The 25,190-nt window shown below is 43.4% G+C and overlaps 1 protein-coding gene and 2 pseudogenes across 1 annotated transcript in view; 1 reads left to right on the plus strand and 2 right to left on the minus strand.

Annotated features, from left to right (window-relative positions):
* Positions 1-25,190, minus strand: part of SAMD7 (sterile alpha motif domain containing 7) — a 27,497-nt gene continuing 2,307 nt past the window's right edge. The window contains exons 3-9 of the mRNA XM_032260846.1: positions 18,969-19,095; positions 17,243-17,367; positions 12,653-12,731; positions 10,900-11,528; positions 9,836-9,957; positions 2,623-2,733; positions 1-478 (exon numbers count right to left, since the gene is read on the minus strand). Of these exons, the coding sequence (XP_032116737.1) occupies positions 290-478; positions 2,623-2,733; positions 9,836-9,957; positions 10,900-11,528; positions 12,653-12,731; positions 17,243-17,367; positions 18,969-19,069 (1,356 nt within the window). The 5' untranslated portion in view covers positions 19,070-19,095 and the 3' untranslated portion in view covers positions 1-289. The remainder of the gene's footprint in view (positions 479-2,622; positions 2,734-9,835; positions 9,958-10,899; positions 11,529-12,652; positions 12,732-17,242; positions 17,368-18,968; positions 19,096-25,190) is intronic.
* Positions 4,730-6,137, minus strand: LOC116538460 (annotated as a pseudogene).
* The window catches only part of LOC116537690, a 19,915-nt pseudogene continuing 15,924 nt past the window's right edge, over positions 21,200-25,190 (plus strand).

The raw sequence follows: 25,190 nt of genomic DNA on the forward strand, positions 1-25,190 counted from the left end.
TTCAGAGATTTCCTCATGAAAACATCGATCGGATGCTTTCTTAATGTTTGTAAATCTCCCCTTCATTAGCATTTGCTCCTAAGGCTGGATCTCCAGTCCCTTGGTGCTGGGGTCATTCAGCCCTGGCAGGGAATCCCTGGGGGCAAGTCTCCTCCATGACAACTCCACGAAGGCTGACTTTCTCCCCTTCTCATTCTCCATCTAGTCCTGGGAAATCCTCACACATCTTTTGTAACATCCTAGACTCTTTGGAAAACTGGCTAAGACTATTCTTTCTCTTTGAGGGCTTTTAGTTTCTCATACTATCTTGCTCAACTCCTTTAGGAATTATTATATCCTGGGGACAAAAAAGGCTCAATGTATCACTCCAGGAATTAGAATCCAAAAGAGGGGATGCATCTGCTGGTTGATCAAATGCTTGTCTTACAGGAAATGAAAGAGTTTTCTTGTAGAACATACTTCCCACATGCTGAGATACCTTTTAAGACAAAATAATTATAGTAATTAATTCTATTTTTTTCCCAATAACCCAGCATTAAACACACATGGCAGAGTGGCTGAGGTAATTTCAGGCATGGAGCATCTATTAATATATAGTTGTGGAGGTCACAGTTGTAGGATGTGGTGGGCTTTTTCTTTCTCTCAGAATCACAGTGTTTACAGATGTAAAACAGGGTATCAAGGTGGCTCTAACCAGGGGCAGCTGAGCAATAGTGGAATTCCTGAGGGGGAGAAAAGTGGATGGTGAGGTCCGGAAGGTAAGGGTGGCGGCGTGTGAGGAGGAGCACAAATGACACAGGTCTTTGGCTTTGGCTCTGAAGGCAAAGGGGAGCTATTTTAGATCTTGAGCAGAATAGTGACACAATCTGTCTTATGTATTAAAAGGATCACTTTTTACTGTTTTGTGAATCAACTCTGGAAGGGCAAGGGCAGACGTAGGGAGAGCAGTTAGAAGGCCAATGCACGATTTCGCAAAGATTTTGACCCAGCAATCCTATTACTGGGTATTTACCCAAAGGAATATAAATCATCTATTACAAAGACACATGCATGCATACGTTCATTGCAGCACTATTCACAATAGCAAAGACATGGAATCAACCCAAATGCCCATCAATGATAGACTGGGTAAAGAAATGCGGTACATATACACCATGGAATACTACACAGCCATAAAAAGGAACAAGATCATTTTCTTTGCAGGGACATGGACGGAGCTGGAAGCCATTACTCTCAGCAAACTAATACAGGAAGAGAAAACCAAATACCACATGCTCTCACTTAGAAGTGGGAGCTGAACAATGAGAACACATGGACAGAGGGAGGGGAACAACACACACTGGGGCCTGTCAGGGGATGCATTAGGAATACTAGCTAATGCATGCAGGGCTTAATACCTAGGTGATGGGTTAATAGGTGCAGCAAACCACCATGGCACACATTTACCTATGTAACAAACCTGCACATGTATCCCAGGACTTAAAATAAAAATTAAAAATTAAAAAAAAAAGAAGGCCAATATAGTCGTTCAATGAGAGATGATGGTGCCTGAGACCAGGATGCAGTGGTGGAGGTGGTGAGAAGTGGCATGTTTGGGTTGGCTAGTTCACAAGAGCCAGTTATTAAATGTTTAGGAAGTTTGCAAGCCAGTTGTTAAATACATCATTATTAAAAATTAAGTCAAAGCAACATATTAAATAAATTATGTACAACAAAAGTGATACATGCTTAAGACTCGTCACTTTTCAGTTGTTTTTACCTAATTATTTTACTATTATTATTGTTTGCATTCTTGACGTTATTTACACCTATTATATCTGAGATTGTATCTGGTAGAAATACTCTATAGTGAGGTGTGGCTATGCATCTCTTCCTGTTTCAGGGTAGTCACCCCCAAGTGTCATGGGCCTGGAGAGGAGGGTAGCACTCTCGAGGGGATGATGATTTCTTGGAGGATGACAATATTCAGTGACATTAGGAGTTTGTCAGCCATGGTGGGAGTAATTTACAACACAGGAATTGGAGATACTACAACGTGGGTCTCATTTTGTTTTTTGTTTTTTGTTTTTTTTTTGAGACGGAGTTTCACTCTTGTTACCCAGGCTGGAGTGCAATGGCGCGATCTCGGCTCACCGCAACCTTCACCTCCTGGGTTCAGGCAATTCTCCTGCCTCAGCCTCCTGAGTAGCTGAGATTACAGGCACGCGCCACCATGCCCAGCTAACGTTTTGTATTTTTAGTAGAGACGGGGTTTCACCATGTTGACCAGGATGGTCTCGATCTCTTGACCTCGTGATCCACCTGCCTCGGCCTCCCAAAGTGCTGGGATTACAGGCTTGAGCCACTGCGCCAGGCCTCATTTTGTTTTTAAAGAGAACTACTTGTTAAACATTTACCAGTGCATCCTTGCTTATCCTTTTCCCAGTTATATCTAGGAATATGCCACCACCCCATCCAATGTTTTCAGGGTCCCTCACTTCTATTATGTCCCCAACCACAGAGGGAAAAAACTTAATAAAGAGGTTAAATAAGTATTATTTACATTACAACAAGATAGAAGTAACATATTTGTATTAAGCATCATGCCATTCATACATAATTAGTTATGTAAACTCCCCATACCTGTGATTGAATTTTTAGTGCCGGTCCTAGCTTTAATCCCATAGTGCCTCGAAGATGCTCTTCTGTGAGTAACGGCAAAGTTTCTCCATCAATTGCATGATCTTTAAATACCTTAATAAATACAAAAGGTATTAATTTTATCTGAATGTCTCCATCACTTAAAGACAATCGCTCCACATATACTGTGGGTCCTCACCCCTCCCACTTCCGGGTTTCACTCAATAGATAATCCCCTCTTTTCTCTTCACTCTTGTCTTCTGCTGGCTCTTCCCCATTGGCATTTAAGTCTCCACCATCATTAAACAAACACAAATAATGAAAACACTCAAACTCCATTTCCAAATACCGCCTCATGTCTCTCACTCCCTTCACAGTCAGATTTCTCCAAAAGGTTTTGATGCTTCCTGCTTTCACGTTCTCATTTCCCAGTCATTGTGCAGTCTCAGGGAATCCGAGCTCTGCCCCGACCATTCCATCAAGCCTGCTCTCCTCAGCCTTCCTGGTGCCTCTGGTGTACCGAACATGCAGACGTTTTGCAGATGTTACATTTCTGAAGTTCCTGGCTTTATCTGACATTGTTGACTGTGCCTTCATGAACAGTGCTCTTCCTTTCTGTCATGAGGCTGCTTGCTCCTGGGTACCCCTGTTCTCTGCTTCAAGGTCACCTTTGCTGGCTCCTGTTTCTTTGTCCATTTTTGTAGGTTAGGGTTTCTTAGGCTTTTGACTCAGGTCCCTTTGGTCTTCCTGATTCGTTTCAGTTCGCTCAGCTTCAATGATGGCCTCTACATGCTGAAGGCTCCGTACTGTTCATCTTTCACTCAGAAGCTAAATCGTGCCAGTTTGACCTCTTACATAGTTTTCACTGGGCTGTGACAGGGCAGCACTCAGTTCCAATGCAGAGTCCCACAATTACTGTGTTCTCCCACCCCTAAAAGCACAGATTCTGTCTCCGTACCACGTGGCCACTTCTGGGGGACAGCAGAGGGTGGTGTGGGCAATTCAAGACTGTCTTTCCTACCCTCTTCAGTGCCTCTTTCGCTGACGTAAAGTTAAGACCAGGTACTGGGATTGCTCATCTGATTTCTCGTTCTTATGAAGGTGCTTTTTGTGCTTTTTGTGTGCAGTGTCGCTCCCTGTGGTGTTCCGGAAGGGAGGACTGTCGGTGGAGGCCTCCTTTCAGCCGTCTTACCCTGCCTCCTCTAGGTTGTGTTCTTATCTGCCCACCACCACTGCTCCTGCACTGGATAGAACTCCATCATTGCTCAACTGAAGAGGCTTACCTTCTGTGTGGTCCTCTTCAACTTGTTTTCATAAAAGCAACCTGAGTCAACTTTCTGCAATATAAACCTCATCAAGCCGCTCCCTACTTAAAACCTGCCTGCCTCCAGGATAAAGTCGCAATCCTTCACTGGGTCTTCAAGGCCCTGTGACCTGGCCCTGGCTACCTCTCTTGCTGTCCTCACCTCTCCCACCTTGGCCCTGGCCCTCTATAGCAACGGGATCTACTCTCAACGTCCCAACCATATTAAAGTTTTCTCTGGCTTCTGGCCCTCACCTGGAAATTCCTCCTTTACTCCCTCTTGCCTCGCCTCCCCTCTTGACTTTCAGGTCTCACTTTAGAGGCCTCTTCCCTTTGGAGGCCATGAGTCCCTCGTATGTGTTCCCACCATGCTCCATACGTGCCTTTCACAGCGTGCTCACACGGATGTGGGATTGCTCCCTGGTGTCCCTCTTCTGGACTATGAGTGCCATGAGAAGAGGAGCCACATTGGTCTTGTTTCCACCCTGTATTCCATGCCTCAGAGGGCATGACTCAGGACCAGCTGAAGAACAGAATCTTCTTGGAAAGTGCCTACACCGGGAACCTTGTGTTCTAAGATTTTAGTCATTTACAAACTATACGTGTGCATGTAATTTTTTTCCACAAAATGTGCCAGTGTGGAGAAAGGACTGAAAGTTTCAACTTAAAACACACACGCCAGAGCCAACCCCAGTATTCATCTATCCAAATGTCACCCCCCTGATTGTCCTTTGGCTTAGAAATTAAGACTGACCAACGACAATGCCTATTGCTAGAATGGGCAATTGCTGAGGGAGTCGGAGGCTGATTCAGCAGGAACATCTCCCAGCTCTGAAATTTGTGGTCTTTGCTTCAGTTTCTGCTACAGAAAACACCAAAGACATCCAAGGCCACCCTGTCCCCTGTCACCAGAACTTGCTGCTGGCCATTTCCAATCCATCTCATACCATTTGGAATTGATTCTGCTGTTTCTCTATCTTTGTAAGAAGAAGTTTCACTTATTTTGTGTTGAGAATTACAAGTGGGAGAAAGGCATCCTGTCTTCCACCATACAGTGTCCGTTCCAAACTGGGCAATGCCAGGTGGCCAGGACACTCAGGAGCCACGGGTCCACGGTGCCAGATGAGGATCAGAGAGCACTGGGGAGAGGGGTCATGGCCATGGCAAATTTTAAGGCAGATTTCAGCACACCATTCTTTAGGTAGCTCAGTCTGCTCCAGGTAGAAACCCTAGTCATGCAACACTGATAGAGAGGGGGCAAGAATGCTTCTTTCATCCAGCAAGGGGTTCCCAAAACCTTCGTCCTTGTTGAGAAGGATGAGCGCCCTTATTATCTTGAAAGTTCTCACAGTGATGGCAGTCAGCACTGTCAATCAGGAAATCAAAGACAGCTGTGTCAATGTGTCCAAGAGGCACAGGCCAGAGTCACAAGGGCACACTGTTTTCACAGCATCACAGTAGCTCTCATCATACTCCCACCTGGTCAATTTGCCTTCTCGGTTAAGTCCTGCCCCCACGGGTGTCGGTGTTTCTGCAGAGGCCACACATCTGGAAGCCAAAGTGTGACAGATCCTTCCACTGTGTCTCCATCAGCATAAGCTGGTTCTGTTTCTCAGTAGTAATCACACTTCCCATAAAAACAAGTATCGTTTCCTACAGTTAGGAAGGGGCTCAATAGCTGCTCCATGGCTTGATCTCTGTCCGAAGATGAACAAATCTGCCCACCATCAACGGGGCTCTCAGACACCCAGAATCCTGTCCAGGTGAAAGGCTGCTAGCTCTGCACTGTGTCTGTCATAACCGGCATGTGGTTCCCTTCTACTATAGTCTCGGCTGTACTGTTTAGGTTTGAAAACAACTTTCTGTTCCCTTTCAAGAAGCAGTAAGGCTTTCAGCTGTGTCCCTTTATAACCCACATCAGCTTTAATAATTTGCTTGGTGGCCATGGCATGCATGATTGCCCCAGCTCTGGTGTCTCTTCACGGTACACTGCCTGGGGAACCACCCACTGGGCTGCAATCTCCCAGGAAGACTGCAAGGTGTGGCCCAACTTGGGTGACAACTCCATCCGCAAGCCAGTCATCATTCAGTGAAAAGCCCTCCTGTGGTCTTCCCGCAACTTAGATGTATCTAAGTTGCCAACCAGGAAAACTTTGGTAAAGATGAAGATGACAAGGAGAATTGCTAACAGCATGACTCGCTGCCTTAGCTTCATGTTGACCTCTTTTCTTCTCCCCTGACCCACTCTTTGGCTCACTTATCAAGGAGAGCTGGTGGTAATGGTTACTAAGGAGAGTCCATCATTATACACATTGGTCCATTTGTGGACGCACCTTCCACAGTTCCTGTTGGGCCCTAGGCTCGCTCGTAGCTGCCCACGAAGTGCAATGCAGTGTGGCCCCAGCTACCTCCAAGGAAGGGCAGCCTGAGGCCACGCTCACCACCCCCATTCCCTGGCCACCTCTCTCAGTGCTGAGCCAGCCATCCCCCCGCCCCCCTGCGAACTGCATTAAGTCATTATTTCTTTTCCTATTTTAATCTAGCAAATTATAGAAAATGGCTAATATAAATTAAGGAGCCAGCTGCAGTGGCTGGCACCTATAATCCCAGATACTTGGGAGGCTAAGGCTGGAGGATCGCTTGAGCCCAGAAGTTTGAGACAAGCCTGGGCAACACAGTGAGACCCCCATCTCTTAAAAAAAAAGAAAGATTAGCTGGATGTGGTGGCATGCACCTGACCATTTGTGAGCATCCAAAGAAGGAGGAATCAAGTGGATAAATTTTCAAGCAGTGGTAGGTTGGCAGCCAGGGACTGAAATGTGTGAGGACCTAACCCTCAGCCATGGTGGATGTGCTCAGGGCCGCGGGCGAGGACACGCATGTCCCTGTTGCTCAAATGTACCCCTTTCTTTCTCACCAGAGCAGTTTGGGCCACGTGTATGATATAAATGTGCACATATTTTCAGTAATTTCAGTTCTTTTAGAGAATATTTTATCTGCTGCATCCTCTGAACTAGACATTTACTTGGAGCAAAGTATGTTGCAGGGTCTCCTGAATGTTCCTTAGCAGCTGAGCCACCAGTCCTCTCTTTACACCTATTTAAAGGCATTTATTTGCATTTGGGGCTTTGCGGTTTTTTTGTTACTTGTTTTTTCTTCTGAATTTCTTTTTCTACCTATAAGAGGTGAGTGGTGAGAGGTTGCTGAGGAGGCACCTAAGGCAGAGGCGGGGAGTAAGAAGATAGTTGGGGCACAGTAGGTTTAACTCCAGCTAGTCCCAGCTCCTTGGTCCAGCTCATTTAAAGAGGGGGCTAAGGCCAGGTGCGGTGGCTCATGCCTGTAGTCCCAGCACTTTGGAAGGCCAAGGTGGGCAGATCACAAGGTCAGGAGTTCAAGATCAGCCTGGCCAACATGGTGAAACCCTGTCTCTACTGAAAATATAAAAATTAGCTTGACATGGTAGGGGGTGCCTGTAATCCCAGCTACTCAGGAGGCTGAGGCAGGAGAATCACTTGAACCCGGGATGCGGAGGTTGTAGTGAGCCAAGATCACATCACAGCACTCCAGCCTGGGCGACAGAGCAAGACTGTCTCAAAAAAAAAAAAAAAAAAAAAAAAAAGAAAAGAAAAAAAGAAAGGGACTATGAGTAACACCTGATGGGACATTTTAGACAAGGGTCCTTGTGAGAGTGGGGTACAAGCAGTGCTGATTCAGAGCTGTTGCATCCAGAGGGTATCTCCCCATTTCTGTATAAAATAATATCACAGAGCACAGCCGGAGGCAGGCACAGCAGAGCAGTGACATCTTTCAGTTGATGCCATCTGCTGTCACTTGGAGGGAATATACTTTAATGAGGAAACGGAAGAAGGACTTGATCCTGAACAAATTTGAGACATATCTAGAAATGATTGGTACCACTTCTCGGGGTGGGGAAGACGGAGCTGACATCCTGTCAGTGCAAGATAATGAGTCATCAGGGTTTAGAGTACTCATGTTTATGTGACTTCTGTGTCTCCGCAGGGGACATTTGGAATTTTAAACTATGAAAAGCATGTCATAATACTATTTATTGCTAGAGAGGTTATTATAAATGGCACTTTTATGACTGTGGATCAGTAAGAATAACCAGAGTTCACATTTGATATGCCAGACCTCAGCAATCACGTGCTTATTAAATAAGGCGTTGTGCTTCTGGTTGTTATTAGAATTCAGTAACTTAATTGAACCCATGGTTGACATGGCACTTGAAGTGGTATAGATAATTTAAAAAGTGGCTTACCCATGACTAATGACTAATTTAAAAAAAATAAGGTTATAACCATTGAACAGGGGAGAGTAGGCCAAAAACTTTTTATCAGGTTATGAAAAAGACAAAAATGGATGACTTGAAGAGTACAACTTGCCTTATGAGTAACTTGAGGTTTGCCTCTCTCTGTAATATAATGATGAGATTCATGCTTATTGAGGACTTACAAGGTGCCATGCACACTAATGCTCACAAAAATCTCTGAAAATGTATTATTACTATTATCTACATTTTACAGATAAAATAACTGAGGCACAGAGACGGCACAACTTGTCTGAGGTCACACAGCCAGAAAACAGAAAAGCCAGGATATGAACGTGTGCTTTCGGGCTTCAGAAGCCATACTCTTGGTAACTCCTCCGTATAGCTTTTCCATAAGTCCCATAAACTAAACTAAAAAGCACACTAAAAAGAAAAAGAATTAACAGCATCTCACAGTAGACAACCATTTCACAAAACTGAGATCTGGAAAAAAATCGGCTCTAGAATCAGTTAATTACGATATAGTTAAAACTTGATGTCCTTTTCCTACTTTCGTTTCCTTTAACATGCAAACCAAAGATAATGATACTAGATTTAGTAGGGACTTTATTGCTTAGAATTGTATTATTAAATAACTCAAGCAAACTGTATGCATGAAAATGTAGCATTGACATAAACTTCAAAATTTTACCAACTTACAACTTCTGTCACAAATTTTTCAATACGAATGAGGCTAGTTTTGTTTCTAACTGCCCTGATAGTTCATTATAGTTTTAAAAATACGGTATTATATTCTAGATGGAATACGCTATATGCATTTTTATATGTTGTCCCAGGATAAATATGGAATTTTTTTTTTTTTTTTGAGATGGAGTCTCACTCTGTCACCCAAACTAGAATGCAGTGGCGTGATCTCGGTTCACTGCAGCCTCTGCCTCCTGGGTTCAAGCAATCCTCTGCCTCAGCCTCCAGAGTAGCTGGGATTACAGGTGCCCACCACCATGCCCGGCTAATTTGTGTAATTTTTTAGTAGAGATGGGTTTCACCATCTTGGCCAGGCTGGTCTTCAACTCCTGAGGTCCTGATCCTCCCACCTCCGCTTCCCAAAGTGCTGGGATTACAGGCATGCACCACACCCCAGCCAATACAGAATTTAAATTAATGGATTTCCTACTTTTCAGATATTTCCTTCTTGTTCTTTTTAGAATGAAGTATATATTTCTGTTACTTACAGTGAGTAACCTAAAACTTCTGACCCAGAAGTCTGTGCTCCAAAAATGTTTGCCATGTGGATAAGCAGGGAAGGTAGTCGTTATTACCCATTCTTTTTGGATGCTCAGTTTCTGAACCTTCTAATTTTGGGAGAATTTCTACTTCTTAGGAGTCTTGATGGGAAAGAAGCTAAAGAGAGACAACAGCTTTCCCAGCCTCCCCTGACGCTGGGGTGTGGGTATATGACCCAAGTTCCACCAGTCAGAGACCTGTCCCAGGGTAGACACTGGCATAAAAAGGAGATTAGTAGGAATCCTTTCTGTAGGCAAAATGCAAGTTTGATGTAATTCATTATATAGGAAAGGTATTTCAAATTGTTTTTCTTGTATGGAAATACTTAAATATGAAGTCACCTGAGCATAGTCTGAACAGCCTGGGAGGCTGCTAACGAAGCTGTGCACATCATCCACGGTCCACTTCTGAATGTCTTCATCCAAAGAAAGATTTCCCCCGACTGTAAGCAGTGCATGTGTTCCTTTAAAATGGAAAGAAATTGTGGCATAAAAGACATACAGATTGATGTACAGTTACATTAATTTCCTTGTATTCTATCACCCCAGAATGGTCTCGATTTGCAAACTCCTTACAAGATATTAAGAGTTACTAGGAGGTGTTTTCTAAAAGCTTTAGCTGCTTCCTCTCTTTTCTTTCTCTGAAAAGATCTTTACTGATAGCATTTATTGTAAGTAAACAAGTTCCCGTTTGCTCCAGTTTCCTTCAGATTCCAACAGAAATGACCCATGGATTATATTCTCCAGAGTAATGTTACTATGTTTTTGTGATATGTGATTATCATACTCCCAGGATGAGACAAGAATTTAGCTACATTTTCAGCAAAATGACAAATTAATACTTTGTAGGGAAGCAGTTGGTATGGTGGCTATATTACACACCCTTCACAATCCCTGTGTCTTAAAATATTTTTATCTAAAGGAATCCTAGAAAACTATTCAGTGTGTGTTTTTGGCATGAAATGCATTAGTATTTTTAGATTTGAATGTGTCAACGGTATTGGACCCTGAAAGGTAATACTTTTGCTTAATTTTCTGTTTTTTCCTGTACTTAAATACTGGGGAGATAGAATTCATACTTTTAACCAAGAAGCCTCTCTGCTTTGTGTTAAAGAAATAAACACTAAATTACATTAAAATTGTAAATAAAAATTCTGTTATGTTTCCCCAGATATTTACCTTCCCAGCCTTTGTTGAAAATTCTCTATATAGCAAAATATAAACAGAGGCTACTTTCAGTGATATGGCTTATTAGAACTGATGGAATAAAGTGATGCTAAGAAAAGGTAATTCCAAGCAGGACTAAGATGAAAAGGGGCAGGATGGTTACAGTTTATTACGTCGTAACCTCCAGATGTGGCAACCCGTAGTTAATGAGGATCTGCCATTGGCCCCTGCACACCTACCTGGCAGAGATGGTCGAGGAAGTGGAGGACAAACCCCATTCTTTTCATCACAGTCTGCAAAAGTCTGCTCTGAAGCCTCCTCTTTCCCGCTCTCCCAGGCCTTTGCTTTCAAGGTAGTGATGTGAGATCCCCAGGGTTTCCTATGAGTGGGCTCGAGCTCTCCACAGGTGTTGGCAAGAGCTGGAGTTGGCTTTTCATTCGTTTCACTTGACTTCTGGTTGTTGGGTGCTTCAATTTCTGGGTCTTTTGCATAATGATCCTCTTGATAGGGAATTGCAGGAGTCTGGGCTAGGATTTTTTCTTCTGCTTGACTTTTGGAATTCTCAGCATCGCTGTCTAGAACTTTTTGATTCCCTGTATTTTTCCTGAGTCGACGACATCTCTGCCCCCAGCTCTCCTCAAAGTGTGGTGCAGTAGCCACTAGCATGGGGTTTCCCTGAAGGTTTCTGAGGGTGCTTCTGTGAAAATGCAGGTCGCTGGCAGGGAGCATGCTCCTGCCATGGTAGGCAGCGGGACCAGCTGGGACACCAGAGCCATAGAGGAATGGTATCCCTAGGCCTGCTAGTCCCTTAGGATTAATTTTTTCCATTCTCCTTTGCTGGTAAATAGCATACATTTCCATTTCTGTCCTGAAAACAAAACAGTATATTTTATACGGCCCATGAAAACCATTATAAATATAATTTTAATAGCCCCTTGCCTTCCCTAAAATAGTCCTCACACTGTTTATCTGAAGTTTGTTTGGTGGAAACATGAATACCCCGCAAAGCCAGCGAGAAGGGGAGTTTTGAGTAAGATCTGAAGATTTGTCTGAGTTTCACAATGGAAGTCCAAAGGCCAGTCTTTAGAGTGTTACCTCTAAATAGACGGGCAAATTTAGCAGGGATGGGGCTTATGCAGCACAGGTGGTTCCTTGCCAGAGATAAATCCGCAAAAAACTTAAAGTACTGTACTGGGAAGAGGTTTTCAAACCCTGCAAAATAATCTTAGTGAGACTCAAGAAAGACTGGTAGACAATACAAGTCTCAATATTTGTAAATCAATGCAGTGGCTGGGGAAGAGGGGAGGGGAAGACTTGGTGGTTTGGCTTACTTCACTTTGCTTAGTGGTCCTCAGCTGGACCCCTTTGGGTTCAGTGATGAGAAAGTTGCCTCTCTGCCTTCTCTTACCCTGGGGCCACACCCTATTCATTGTTAGACTTTTCTCTCTCCTTCACTGTAGCTGAAGGACACTGTTGGGCTGACATGGGGTTGTCTGAGCTCTGATGGCATAATCTGAAGTTGGGCTGGCAAACTTGGCTCCTATCTTTGCGTGAAATTTTAGTCATTTAAGACAGCAATGCCAATATGAACTTCAGAGGAATCGTAGGCATTTCAATTATGGGACACTGATGGCCTATTGCAATCTGTGTGCTAATACTACTGTTAGCTTCACCTGTGGGATTTCTAATCTTGCTTTTATCCTTAACCAACCTGCATATGTGTTTGTATTTACTTCTTTTTCTTTCTTTTTGTAAGTGAAAGCGAGTTTATGAAGAAGATAAAGGAATAGAGAATGGCTACTTCATTGGCAGAGCAGACTATGTTTCTTTTTGTAATCTGCCTGAAATGCTTTCTCTAAGTAATTTGTGTGTGTATGTACATGTATTTATTTGTTATATACACATCTATTCATTTGTTATATGAATATAATAAGTTAATAAATGAGCAAGTGAATGAATAGAAAATAAATAAAACAACGATTGCCAAATTACCTGGCAGTATGATGCCTTTGAATCATTTCATTCCTTCTGGCCACTGCCTTTATGGATTCAGGTGGCAAAATACCCCAACCTTAAAAAAGAAAACCACCATCCCACCCCAAAAATAAATTAAAAACATGCATTTGAAACATAACGATGTAAAACAGTATCTGCAAAAACAAAAACAAACCAGCAGTTGTGCAGTTTTGGAAATGGTATCAGATCATAGCTGTTTAGTGTCTTAGAGTCATGTTGGTGATAGCATGATAAATACCAGATAGCTTTTTGTTCTTTAATTGTTGGTCTCATGACCGGTGACATTTTCCTGTCTTACATTAAAAGAAAAAAGATGAAGTGATTTGTGACTCTCTTGATTATTGCCTTTTTTGGTCTTTTAAAAGTATATTTTTGGGGGGTACAACGTGATGTTTTGATATATGTATACATTGTGGAATGATTAACTTGAGCTAAGCATTTCACCTCACGTATTTAACACTTTTTGAGGTCAGAAGATTCACAATTTACTCCTTTTTTGAGACAGGGTCTTGCTCTGTCATCCAGGCTGAAGTGCAGTGGCACAATCTCAGCTTGCTGCAACCTCCGACTCCCGGGTTCAAGCGATTCTCCTGCCTCAGCCTCCCAAATAGCTGGGATTACAGGCGCCTGCCACCATGCCCAGCTAATTTTTGTATTTTTAGTAGAGATGGGGTTTCACCATGTTGGCCAGGCTGGTCTCAAACTCTTGACCTCAGGTGATCTGCCCACCTTGGCCTCCCAAAGTGCTGGGATTACAAGCGTGAGCCACCATGCCCAGCCACAATCTACTATCTTAGCAATTTTCAAGTATACAATACATTGTTATTAATTGTAGCCACCATGCTATACAATTGATCTCTAGAACTTATTCCTCGGAGTCTAAAACTTGGTACCTTTTGACCAACATCTCCGCAGTCCCCCCGCATTGATCTCTTGCTTTTGAAGTAAAATTGATATAATTGTTCTATTTTTTTGTACAAAAGGAATTAGTCAACTTTTCTTTCTTTTTCCTTTTTGAGATGGAGTCTCGCTCTGTCGCTCAGGCTAGAATACAGTGACGTGATCTCGGCTCACTACAATCTCTGACTTCTGGGTTCAAGCAATTCTCCTGCCTCAGCCTCCTGAGTAGCTGGGTTTACAGGCATGTGCCACCATATCCAGCTAATATTTATATTTTTAGTAGAGATGAGGTTTCACCATGTTGGTCAGGCTGGTCTTGAACTCCTGACCTCGTGATCTTCCTGCCTCAGCCTCCCAAAGTGCAACCTTTTCTTAAAAAGTGTTTCTTGGTATACTAAAAGCCCAGGAAATTCAATGAGGATTTAAGTTATTTAAAGTTCTCTATGTAGATAAAAATTTATGTGCCCAGGCTTGAGATACTCTTTTAGACAGCTGGTATACATGAAGCTACCAATTCATGGGACACTGCCCATGGAAACAGAGAAAGTCTATACGAGAAGTTCAGTCTAGAGAGCACAATACTAACTGCCTGGATTTTTAGAACCCTCTGAGGTCTGGTGTCATGAAACCTCCTATACTTTCTCTTTTCCAAATAGGCAACATCAAACTTAACGTTAGTTCAGTTGTATAATTCACTGCTACTTAACATCCCTGTTTTGTTTGTTTGTTTTTTTCCTTTGAGATGGAGTTTGGCTCTTGTTGCCTAGGCTGGAGTGCAGTGGCACGATCTTGGCTCACGGAGACCTCCACCTCCCAGGTTCAAGCAATTCTCCTGTCTCAGCCTCCAGAGTAGCTGGGATTATAGGCATGCGTCATCACACCCAGTGGTGACTGCCTGTATTTTTTTTTTTTGTATTTTTAAGAGACAGGGTTTCTCCATGTTGGTCAGGCTGCTCTTGAACTCCTGACCTGAGATGATCTGCCTGTCTCGGGCTCCCAAAGTGCTGGGATTACAGGTGTGAGCCACCGCGCCCAGCCCTACATCCCTGTTGTTTTTTTTTTTTGAGACAGAGTTTCGCTCTTGTTACCCAGGCTGGAGTGCAATGGCGTGATCTCGGCTCACCGCAACCTCTGTCTCCTGGGTTCAAGCAATTCTCCTGCCTCAGCCTCCCGAGTAGCTGGGATTACAGGCGTGCGCCACCATGCCCAGCTAATTTTTGTATTTTTAGTAGAGATAGGGTTTCACCATGTTGACCAGGATGGTCTGGATATCTTGACCTCGTGATCCATCCACCTCGGCCTCCCAAAGTGCTGGGATGAGCCACTGCGCCCGGCCTACATCCCTGTTTTTTAAACAGAGCCCTGTCTTAGCTTCTATTTTGCCAACTTACCTAGTAGCTCAGTTTTTGCAGGACTGAGGCCTATATCTTGCCTTTGCTCTCTCTTACACTTCAGCCTTGAGGTGAGAGACCTGACCTATGTCCCTAGAGAAAGGTGGTCGACCTGTTTGCTTTTATATCCAAATATGTATTGGCAATTTCTGGGTTCTTTATCAAGAAGGTCAGCAGTGCAGCTGTTTTACTAGTCTATTGGCCTGTTGTCTGTAATCAGTGGCTACAGCTTACTGGGCTATTGCTGCCAGGTGGCCTCCATTCAGGATCTGCTGTTGGGCTGTCTCCTTCGGTCCTTGAACCAATTTACCAGGTGGGTCCAGTTTCAGATCCAGCCCTTGCTTGAATGCTTGCTCTCATTGCTAAATGGATTCGTGACCTGAGGTAGACAGCATGCTCAAATCCAGGCAGGCCAGCCTCTTCACTGACCCAGGTGTGAATCCTATTTCTTTTTGTGTTAGGCTTTTCCTTCACATTGTTCTCATCTGTTATGAGTTGTTGGAATTGCGGAGCAGGGATAAGCAGAAACTTACGAATATGGTTTTTTGGGGAGAGAAGATACACCAGTTTGAGCTTCAGTGTTGTGGGGAAATTCTCACCTCGTCTCTCCTGAGCTCTCACAAGTCATGTTTTCATCATCACGACTCTTGTATCAGAGTCACTGATGACCTCTGCATAACGCTAAATCTAATGACATATTCTCAGTTTTCATCTTACTTGCTCTTTAAATGGCACACTTGACACAGCTGCTCATTCTTTAAAATAGTGCATTGTAAAATGATTGTAAATCTTATAACCACAAAAAGTGATAAATAAGGCCAGGTGTGGTGGCCCACGTCTGTAATCCCAGCACTTTGGGAGGCCAAGGTGGGGGGATCACTTGAGGTCAGAAGTTCCAGACCAGCCTGGCCAACATGGTGAAACCCCGTCTCTACTAATAATACAAAAATTAGCTGGGCATGGTGGTGCACGCCTGCAGTCCCGGCTACTTGGGAGGCTGAGGCAGGAGAATCGCTTGAACCCATGAGGCGGAGGTTGCAGTAAGTCGAAATCATGCTATTGCACTCCAGCCTGGGTGACAAGAGCAAAACTCCATCTCGAACAAACAACAGCAACAAAAGTGATAAATATGTGAGGTGAGGCATATGGTGATTCGCTTGATTTAATCATTCCACACTTTCTTCCCATGGCCTCCAGGCCAGCATGCATTCCTGGGTTTCTTCCTACCCCACTGGTTCCCCTCACTTGTTTTACTTCTCCCTTGCTTGCTCTTCCTCGTCTTCTGGACTCTGTTAGTGGGTCGGTCTCAGGGATGCTCCTTTTAACTCTTCTATCTACACTCTCTCCGTAGGTGATCTGATCTAGCCTCATATATGCTGATCACTTCCAAAATTATACCCCAAGTTGTCCTGAGAAGCTCTCCCTGCATTCAGCTGCCTTCATGACCTGTCTGCTTGGGTGTCTATTAGGCATCTGAGATGTCATATGAGTAAGCTGAACCCCTGATATGTCTCCCTCCCCAACAGCCCTGTTCCTTTCACAATCTTCCTCAACTCAATGAGTAGCAACTCCATCTTTCCAACTATTCACACCAAAATTTTTGATGTCATTCTTAGTATCTCTTTCTTCCACCTTCCACATACATGCTGTGAGAAAATTTCATTGTTTCCACAATCAAAATAATTACAGAATTTAACCACTTCTTATTATTCCTGCTGTCATCACCCATGACAAAGTTGTCATAATTTTTTAGCCATTCTAATAGCCCACTAATTCCCATCAGTTTATTCCCAGAACTTTGATCCCATCAGGTTTGTCCCCATCTCACCAGCCAGAATTATTCTGGTAACATTTAAGTCAGACCATGTTGCTCTTTTGCTCAAACTCCTTGAAGGGTTCCCCTTTTATTCAGAATAAAAGCCAAATTTTCACTATCACCATCAGGCCCATGTAAACTGCCTTAAGCCCCATTAATTCTCAGATCTAATCTCCTCATAACTTTATCAGTTCGTCATGTGTAAGATAAGACAAATAGTAATACCGCAGTTCTTCATGTTATTCCTGAATAAGTTGATGCTTAGAGGAGTTAGGCAGCTTACACTGGGTCACACAGTGGTAGCACCATGATCTGAAACTAGGTGATGGCTACAGAGACTACAGACACCACCACACGGTCCTGCCTCCCATGTTTAGGAGTAAAATGATGGCAAGTTTAATGCGTCCATCCACTTCAAAATGACTCCACAGATGACAGCCAAACTTCTATTGCTCATACCTGGGTAGATCCGATTGGACAACACATTTGGCATACTTGTGTTTGGTAGAACGGAGGATCCAAATTGGGAAGGAACACAAAACTGTCTTGGATCAGTTGGAGCTACAGTGGAAGGCAATACATCTCTAGGAACAGAAAGATATAAAATAAAATAGGTAAAATGAGATTGGAGTACAAAATTTCCATGGCTGAATCAGTGAGATTTTTTTTATTGCCACGTGGGATTCTATCATCTCTTCCCAAAGTGAAATACAAAAGTCCTGGAGTCTTTAGGAGTTTACGGAGAAATACGGTAGAAAGATTGGGAAGAACTCTGCTACTGAAGGACTGATCCAGCTGACAACAAAACAGAGGAAGCAGGATAGGAAAGTTTTAGGGATGTCTGGAAAAAAAGACTTAAACAAATCAATACTGCTCTCTGATTTTTCATGACCAACAGTCTACTCTGACCACAAATTCTTTCCTCATTTAATGGGCATGCTTTGGTTGGGTTTGCCATTTGGGATCAATGTTTGAGTACCTGGGTGGACAACTTGTTCTGCTGAACATTAGTGGTCTCTAGACATTCCACTTTATTGTTCACAGTCCATAAACAAGAATAAATAATGAGGCTGGGTGCGGTGGCTCATGCCTGTAATCCTAGCACTTTGGGAGGCTGAGGTGGCCAGATCATGAGGTCCAGGAGTTCGAGACCAGCCTGGCCAGCATGGTGAAACCCCATCTCTACTAAAAACACAAAAAATTAGCTGGGCATGGTGGTGCATGCCAGTAATCCCAGCTACTCGGGAGGCTGGGGTAGGAGAATCACTTGAACCCAGGAGGTGGAGGTTGCAGTGAGCTGAGGTTGCACCACTGCACTCCAGCCTGGTGACAGAGCGAGACTCTGTCTCAAAATAAATAAATAAATAAATAGTTCTATTTTCTCTCCTGAATGTCAAAATATTTAAAAAAAAAAAAAAAAACCCAAGGGAAGGTAGGTTACTTCCAGAGTGTGCAACCCAAATACCTATAATTTACCTTTTATTGGAAAGAAAGAATTGTTTCTTCACAGGAAATCTAGGGTACCCAGTTGTTATGGACTTCTTTCCCCTCCCCCCTGCAAAAAAAAATTAGCACATGAAGCCTTAACCACCAATGTGACTGTAGTTGGAGACAGGGCCTTTAAGGAGGTAATTTTGATTAAATGATATGATAAAGGTGGAACCCTAATCTGATAGGACTGGTGTCCTTTTAAGAATAAGAGATACCAGGGATCCTTTTCTACAAATGCGCACTGGGAAGGGCCATGTGAGGATACAGTGAGCAGGTGTCTGCCTGTAAGCCAGAGAGACCTCACCAGAAACCAACCCTGCAGCACCTTGATCTTGGACTCTCAGCTCCAGAACCAAGAAATAAAGTTCTGCTGTGTAAGCCATCCAGCCTGTAGTATTTTATTATGGCAGCCTTAGAAGACTAATACTCCAATGTTTGTCCCTGCACAATGCCTGTCACATAGTAAGTGCTCATTGGTTACTTGCTGAGTGAATAGGTCAAGCGGGCCTCAGAGGAGAAATGACAGCAAATGTCCTGAGAGTGAGGTCAGTAGGGTATCTTGACTTGAATTACTGCACCACAGTTCACCGAAATAACATTAGACAATAAAACAACACTGGAGTTAACATCATTCCAAAACTTAGTGACTGTCCATGTCGTTCTTTGATCAAACGATTACATTGGGGAGAAATACCTGTCCACAGTTGGAGGCCCAAACGGTGAGGGAATCAGCGGGATCGTCTGCTGCCCCGATGGTGTCAATAAAGGGTTCACAGCCATCACTGGGTTTGTCATCAGTATCTCTCGCCACTGACGGAGATCTGAAAAGAGCCAGATAGACACTTCAACAAATAACTCTACTTTTTGTGAAATATTTGAATTCTTCTTGAACACAATAAAAGCCCTTTGTATTTTCATAACACTTGGGAAGACTAGTTACACCAAGCTTTTAGTTATACAAAAACCCCAGATATAATTGTAGAACTCAGTGTTTTATCAGTATGCCCTTGGAATTTGTTGCAGAGTTCACCGTATTACCATACCAAACTACAAGCAATAATAAAATTGAACTAGCCTTGCAAGATTCCAGAAATACCAACTTTCTTTTTTTAGATGGAGTTTCACTTTTTGCCCAGGCTGGAGTGCAATGGCACGATCTCAGTTCACTTCAACCTCTGCCTCCTGGGTTCAAGTGGTTCTCCTGCCTCAGCCTCCTAAGTAGCTGGGATTACAGGCATGCACCACCACGCCTGGCTAATTTTGTATTTTTAGTAGAGACAGGGTTTCTCCATGTTGGTCAGGCTGGTCTTGAACTCCCGGACTCAGGTGAACCACCTGCCTTGGGCTCCCAAAGTGCTGGGATTACAGGCATGAGCCACCGTGCCCGGCAATTTATTGTACATTTAAAAATAACTGATTATAGGGCCGGGCACGCAGGCTCACACCTGTAATCCCAGCACTTTGGGAGGCTAAGGCGGCCAGATCATTTGAGGTCAGGAGTTCAAGACCAGCCTGGCAAACATGGTGAGACCCTGTCTCTACTAAAAATGCAAAAATTAGCCGGGCATGGTGGCACACAGCTGTAATACCAGCTACTCCGGAGGCTGAGGCAGGAGAATTGCTTGAACCTGGGAGGCGGAGGTTGCAGTGAGCCAAGATCATGCCACTACACTCCAGCCAGGGTGACAGAGTGAGACTCCATCTCAAAAATAAATAAATAAAAAATAACTTAGTTGGATTGTTTGTAACACAAAGAAATGACAAATACTTGAGGTAAATATGCCATTTACCCTAATGTGATTATTATTCATTGTTTTCCTATATCAAAATATCTCATGTGCCCCCCATAAATATATACGCCTGTGTACCCATAAAAATAAAAAGTAAATAAATAATTGGGTTTTCTTTTCTTTTCTCTTTTTTTGGGACAGAGTCTCACTCTGTTGCCCAGGCTGGGAGTGCAGTGGCATGATCTCGGTTCACTGCAACCTCTGCCTCCTGGATTCAAGCAATTCTTCTGCCTCAGCCTCCTGGGTAGCTGGGATTACAGGCAGGTGCCACCATGCCTGTCTAATTTTTGTATTTTTAGTAGAGACGGGGTTTCACCATATTGGCAAGGCTGGTCTCAAACTCCTGACCTCAGATAATCCACCTGCCTCAGCCTCGCAAAGTGCTGGGATTACAGGTGTGAGCCACTGCACCCAGCATTTTTTTTTTTTTTGAGACGTAGTCTCGTTCTATCACCTAGGTTGGAGTGCAGTGGTACGCAACCTCCGCCTCCCAGGTTCCAGCAATTTTCCTGCTTTAGCCTGCTGAGTAACTGTGACTACAGGCGCATGCCACCATGCCCAGCTAATTTTTGGTATTTTCAGTAGAGATGGGGTTTCACCATGTTAGCCAGGAGGGTCTGGATCTCCTGACCTCGTGATCCACCCACTTCGGCCTCCCAAAGTGCTGGGTTTACAGGCATGAGCCACTCACTCAGCCTCTTATTGTTTTTAAAAATCTGAGATACCTGCAACTATGTTTGAAGAAAAAGATATTAGGAAGGAAATGTTCTGTTTTTCAAAGTAGTAACCTTTCTTTTCTTGTGTTCAATTTAATCTTTAAAAGTTATTTCATTCACATGGTTCAAATACTAAAAATATGATGACATTTAGATATACAATCACCTTATTAGCTTATTTTTCAGACCTAGCCCCACTGATCAAATTGGAAATCCAAATCCATGGGCCACCTCACATTGGCTTTTGCCATTCATATACACATGTTAAAGTTCTTTATCTCTATTTATTTTCACTGTTTTTCTGTGAGGTCAGTAGACTTTCTACTCTGATAGCGGCCTCAGAGAGTTTAGTAACCATGACACAGTCAGGATTAGAATAAAAGTCTCTGTCAGGTGTCTGTAAGCCATGGAGTATGCTAATGGAGAACCCCGGCTGGGTCGGAGGTGGGCTGGCACACAACTCTGGCGAGGACGCTGCTCTGCAGCTGGAAATCTCAGGTGCTCCCCAAGCGGTTTGGTGCACAGCTGCCTTCTTCCTCTAGAGAGACCATTTACAACAGAACAATGGGGGACATCACTTGATGTTTCGTTTTGAAAAACTGTTAAACTTTGATTTGTGTCATGAATTGATGGTCTCTAGCAGAAGTTTAAACTTACTAATGAGTGAGATCGTTGTTATGTTATAGCCTCTATTTTGTTTTTTGTTTTGTTTTGTTTTTTGAACCAGAGTCTCACTCTCTCGCCCAAGCTGGAGTGCAATGGCGCAATCTTAGCCCACTGCAACATCCTCCTCTGGGGTTCAAGCAATTCTCCTGCCTCAGCCTCCCAAGTAGCTGGGATTACAGGTGTGCGCCACCACACCCAGCTACTTTTTTTTGTATTTTTAGTAGAAACAAGGTTTCTCTATGTTGACCAGGCTGGGCTCAAACTCCTGACCTCTGGTGATTCACCCACTTCGGCCTCCCAAAGTGCTGGGATTACAGGTGTGAGCCACTGTGCCCAGCCCATAGGCTCTATTTTGTGCAGCAGATATCTAGAACTTATTTGTCCAGCGTAAAAGAAACTTTATCCACTGGACAATGGTTTTCCATGTCTATCAACCCCAGCCTCTGGCAACCACTGTTAGATTTTCTGCTTCTATGAGTTTGACTATTTTAGACACCTCAGAGAAGTAGAATCACACAGTATTTGTCCTGCTGTGATGGGCACTTTTTCACTTGGCATAATGTCCTCCAGGTTCATCCATTGTGCATGTCAAAATGTATTAAGAAGGTAAATTTCATGTTAAGTATTCTTACCACAAAATAAAACAAAACCAAAGGGACACAAGAAAACTTTAGGAAGTGTTGGCTCTGTCTGTTACCTTAAGCGATGGCTTCATGGATTACGCATATGTCTAAACTCATTAAATTGTACACATTAAATATGTGTAATTCTTTTATGTCAAATTTTCCTCAGTAAGGCTATTTTTAAAAATATAGGGCTCAGGCTGGGCACAGTGGCTCACACCTGTAATCCCAGCATTTTGGGAGGCCAAGGTGGGAGGATCACCTGAGGTCAGGAGTTCAAGACCAGCCTGGCCAACATGGTGAAGCCCCATCTCTACTAAAAATAGAAAAATTAGCCAGGTGTGGTACCCGTAGTCCCAGCTACTCAGGAGACTGAGGCAGAAGAATCACTTGAACGCAGGAGGTGGAGGCTGCAGTGAGCCAAGATCGCGTCACTGCACTCCAGCCTGGTGACAGAGGGAGACTGTCTCAAAAAAAAAAAAAAAAAAATATATATATATATATATATATATGTGTGTGTGTGTGTGTGTGTACATATAGTACATGTATATATATGTGTGTGTGTGTGTGTACATATAGTATGTGTGTATATATGTGTGTGTGTATATATATGTGGCTCAGCTTGTATCCTATGTGATGTCTGAGACAAGTCAGAAGGAAGGAGAAGGAAAAAGAAAGAGAGAAGCAAGAATTTCATGGAGGCTGACCACCTCTCTTCCTCATACATGTCACCTTTTGAAAAAGCCATGGAGATGAGTCACCAAAAGCAGATAAGATTCTTACTTTGGAATTCCCTAAGCAGGACCTAAGACAAGAACTTAAGTACAATGGCTGATTTGGGAGGCAATCCCAGGAAGCCCATGTAAGACAGTAGGGAAGCAAGACCAGGAAGGGAAAAGCCAATGAAGGGTGAGTGAATTGATGTGCGGGTTTTCACTGTGGGCAACTGGTGCTCAATCCTGCTGGGAACCCTTTATGAAACCTATGGTAGAATATCTCAGAATTGTCCTCATGAAGGAAAAAGAGCTGACCCATCAACTTCTGCAGGCCATTGGTTGAAGGCACAGTTCTCCTTTGCACCTGGGGTATGCTTGAGCTAGACACAATAAGCTCCTGCGGTGCAGAAGAAAACCGTCAGACTGAGAAACAGAGAGAGAGAGAGAGATGCAGGTGCTTGAGATGGGAAATGACTTTCATGGTTGCGGGTGTACTCAGAAGGAGGCCAGGAAGATGTAAGTTAGGGCAGCAACACTGACTAGTGCTATTGAGGCAATGTGACAGCCTTCCAATGTCATTCCACTAGAAAACTGGCACAGGTGCCTTTCTTCTGAAATACCAGGTTTGCCAGGCTTAGACATATCTATATGAGGCTCTGTAGGGTCTACTGTCTGCAACAAAACAGCAGGATTTTTTTTTTTTTTTTTTACCATTAGTCACAAGTTATGTGAAATAAGTGGGAGAACTCAGTGCTATCTGGCCAACGGGAAAGGACAAGTCTTATCTAATGTACCATTAAAACTATCCTTGGTACTACATCTGTTCTTGATTCCATGGTTCTTGGGTCTGGCTTGCTTTGTTTTTACAATGCCAGGGAGGTGGTTCATTGTTTTTGAATCAATCCACCAAATTTTAATCCAAAATGCAAGCTAGTCCGAGTGCCTGCAGAAATGTCCACGTGTCATGGAAGCCCCTGGGCAGGACAATGAACCATTGGCATCTGCAGCACCTGTGTGTTACAGTTTTGGGCTCCACTTGGCTTCCCTAGCTTCTTTTAATCCTTGCATTTATGACCTAGTACTTACTTATTTATCTTTATCATATCGATTGATGCCCAAATATTCTTTAAAGAAAAGGATTGCTGGCCGGGCGCAGTAGCTCACGCCTGTAAACCCAACACTTTGGGTGGCCGAGGTAGGTGGATCACAAGGTCAGGAGTTCGAGACCAGCCTGACCAATATGGTGAAGCCCCATCTCTGCTAAAAATACAAAAATTAGCAGGGCGTTGTGGTGCGTGCTGTGGTCTCAGCTACTTGGGAAGCTGAGGCAGAAGAATTGCTTGAACCCGGGAGGCGGAGGCTGCAGTGAACCAAGATCATGCCACTGCACTCCAGCCTGGGTGAAGAACAAGACTCCATCTCAAAAAACAAACAAAAAACAGATTTGTTTATCATGCACATACCTCAAATTACATATGTTTAACTTTTATTTTTCAGAGAAGTTTTAGGTTCACAGCAAAATGGAGTAGACACTAGAGTTTTCATATCTTCCCCCAACACATACATGCACAGCTTCCCCACTGCAGCACCCTGCATCAGAGTGTACACTTGTTACAATCAGTTAAGCTACACTGACACCTCATTGCCACCCACAATTCATAGTTTACATGTGGATTCGCTCCTGGTGTTGTACATTCTATGATTCTGACAAATGTAGAATGGCACTTGTCCACCAATATACAGTATAGTATAGTATATATAGTATAGTATATTATAGTACAGTATAGAATAGAATAGTTTCACTGCCCTAAGTCAAATTATATTTTGAAGGAAATAAAATCAGAATACTTTCAAGCAATGTTCTGAGGTTGATCTGATCTTTCCCTTCATTAGCCAAGTAGACACTTGAAACTCCAAATCTGTGTTCCCTTGAAACCATTGTTTTGGGGGTGCTGAGTCATATGATCAAGCATGAGTCTTTAAATGCATACTTTCATATTTTGAGGGCATCCCCTTCTATTTTAGATACATGTAGACAAACTGTGAACTAAGGTCACTTTGCTGTAGCAGATGAAATGGCTGAGTAAAAGTGCAGACTGGAATATAAATTTTAAGTGCAGAGCGTGTCTGGTAATCCCAAAATGAGGGAGTGCAGTGGTGCTTAGGTCTGCATTCAGGCTGGATTTCCCTGACCCAGAGCTCTAATCCTGGATGCCCAGCACATTAGGAGGATGAGGACTCCTTAATCTCTGTCTTCAGACTCTTAACCTCAACAAACCCCTCCAGGCAGCACATAGATGATTTAGCTAGTGCTAATTCTGTCTCAACTGATTAGGGCAGTAGTAGTAAGACGTGAACTTCATGAACTAAAGCCCTTGCCAAATCAGCAGATATTCACTGAATGA

This window comes from Sapajus apella, unplaced genomic scaffold (assembly GCF_009761245.1).
Source record: "Sapajus apella isolate SASKATOON/1434 unplaced genomic scaffold, GSC_monkey_1.0 scaffold4, whole genome shotgun sequence".
NCBI classification, from domain to species: domain Eukaryota; kingdom Metazoa; phylum Chordata; class Mammalia; order Primates; family Cebidae; genus Sapajus; species Sapajus apella.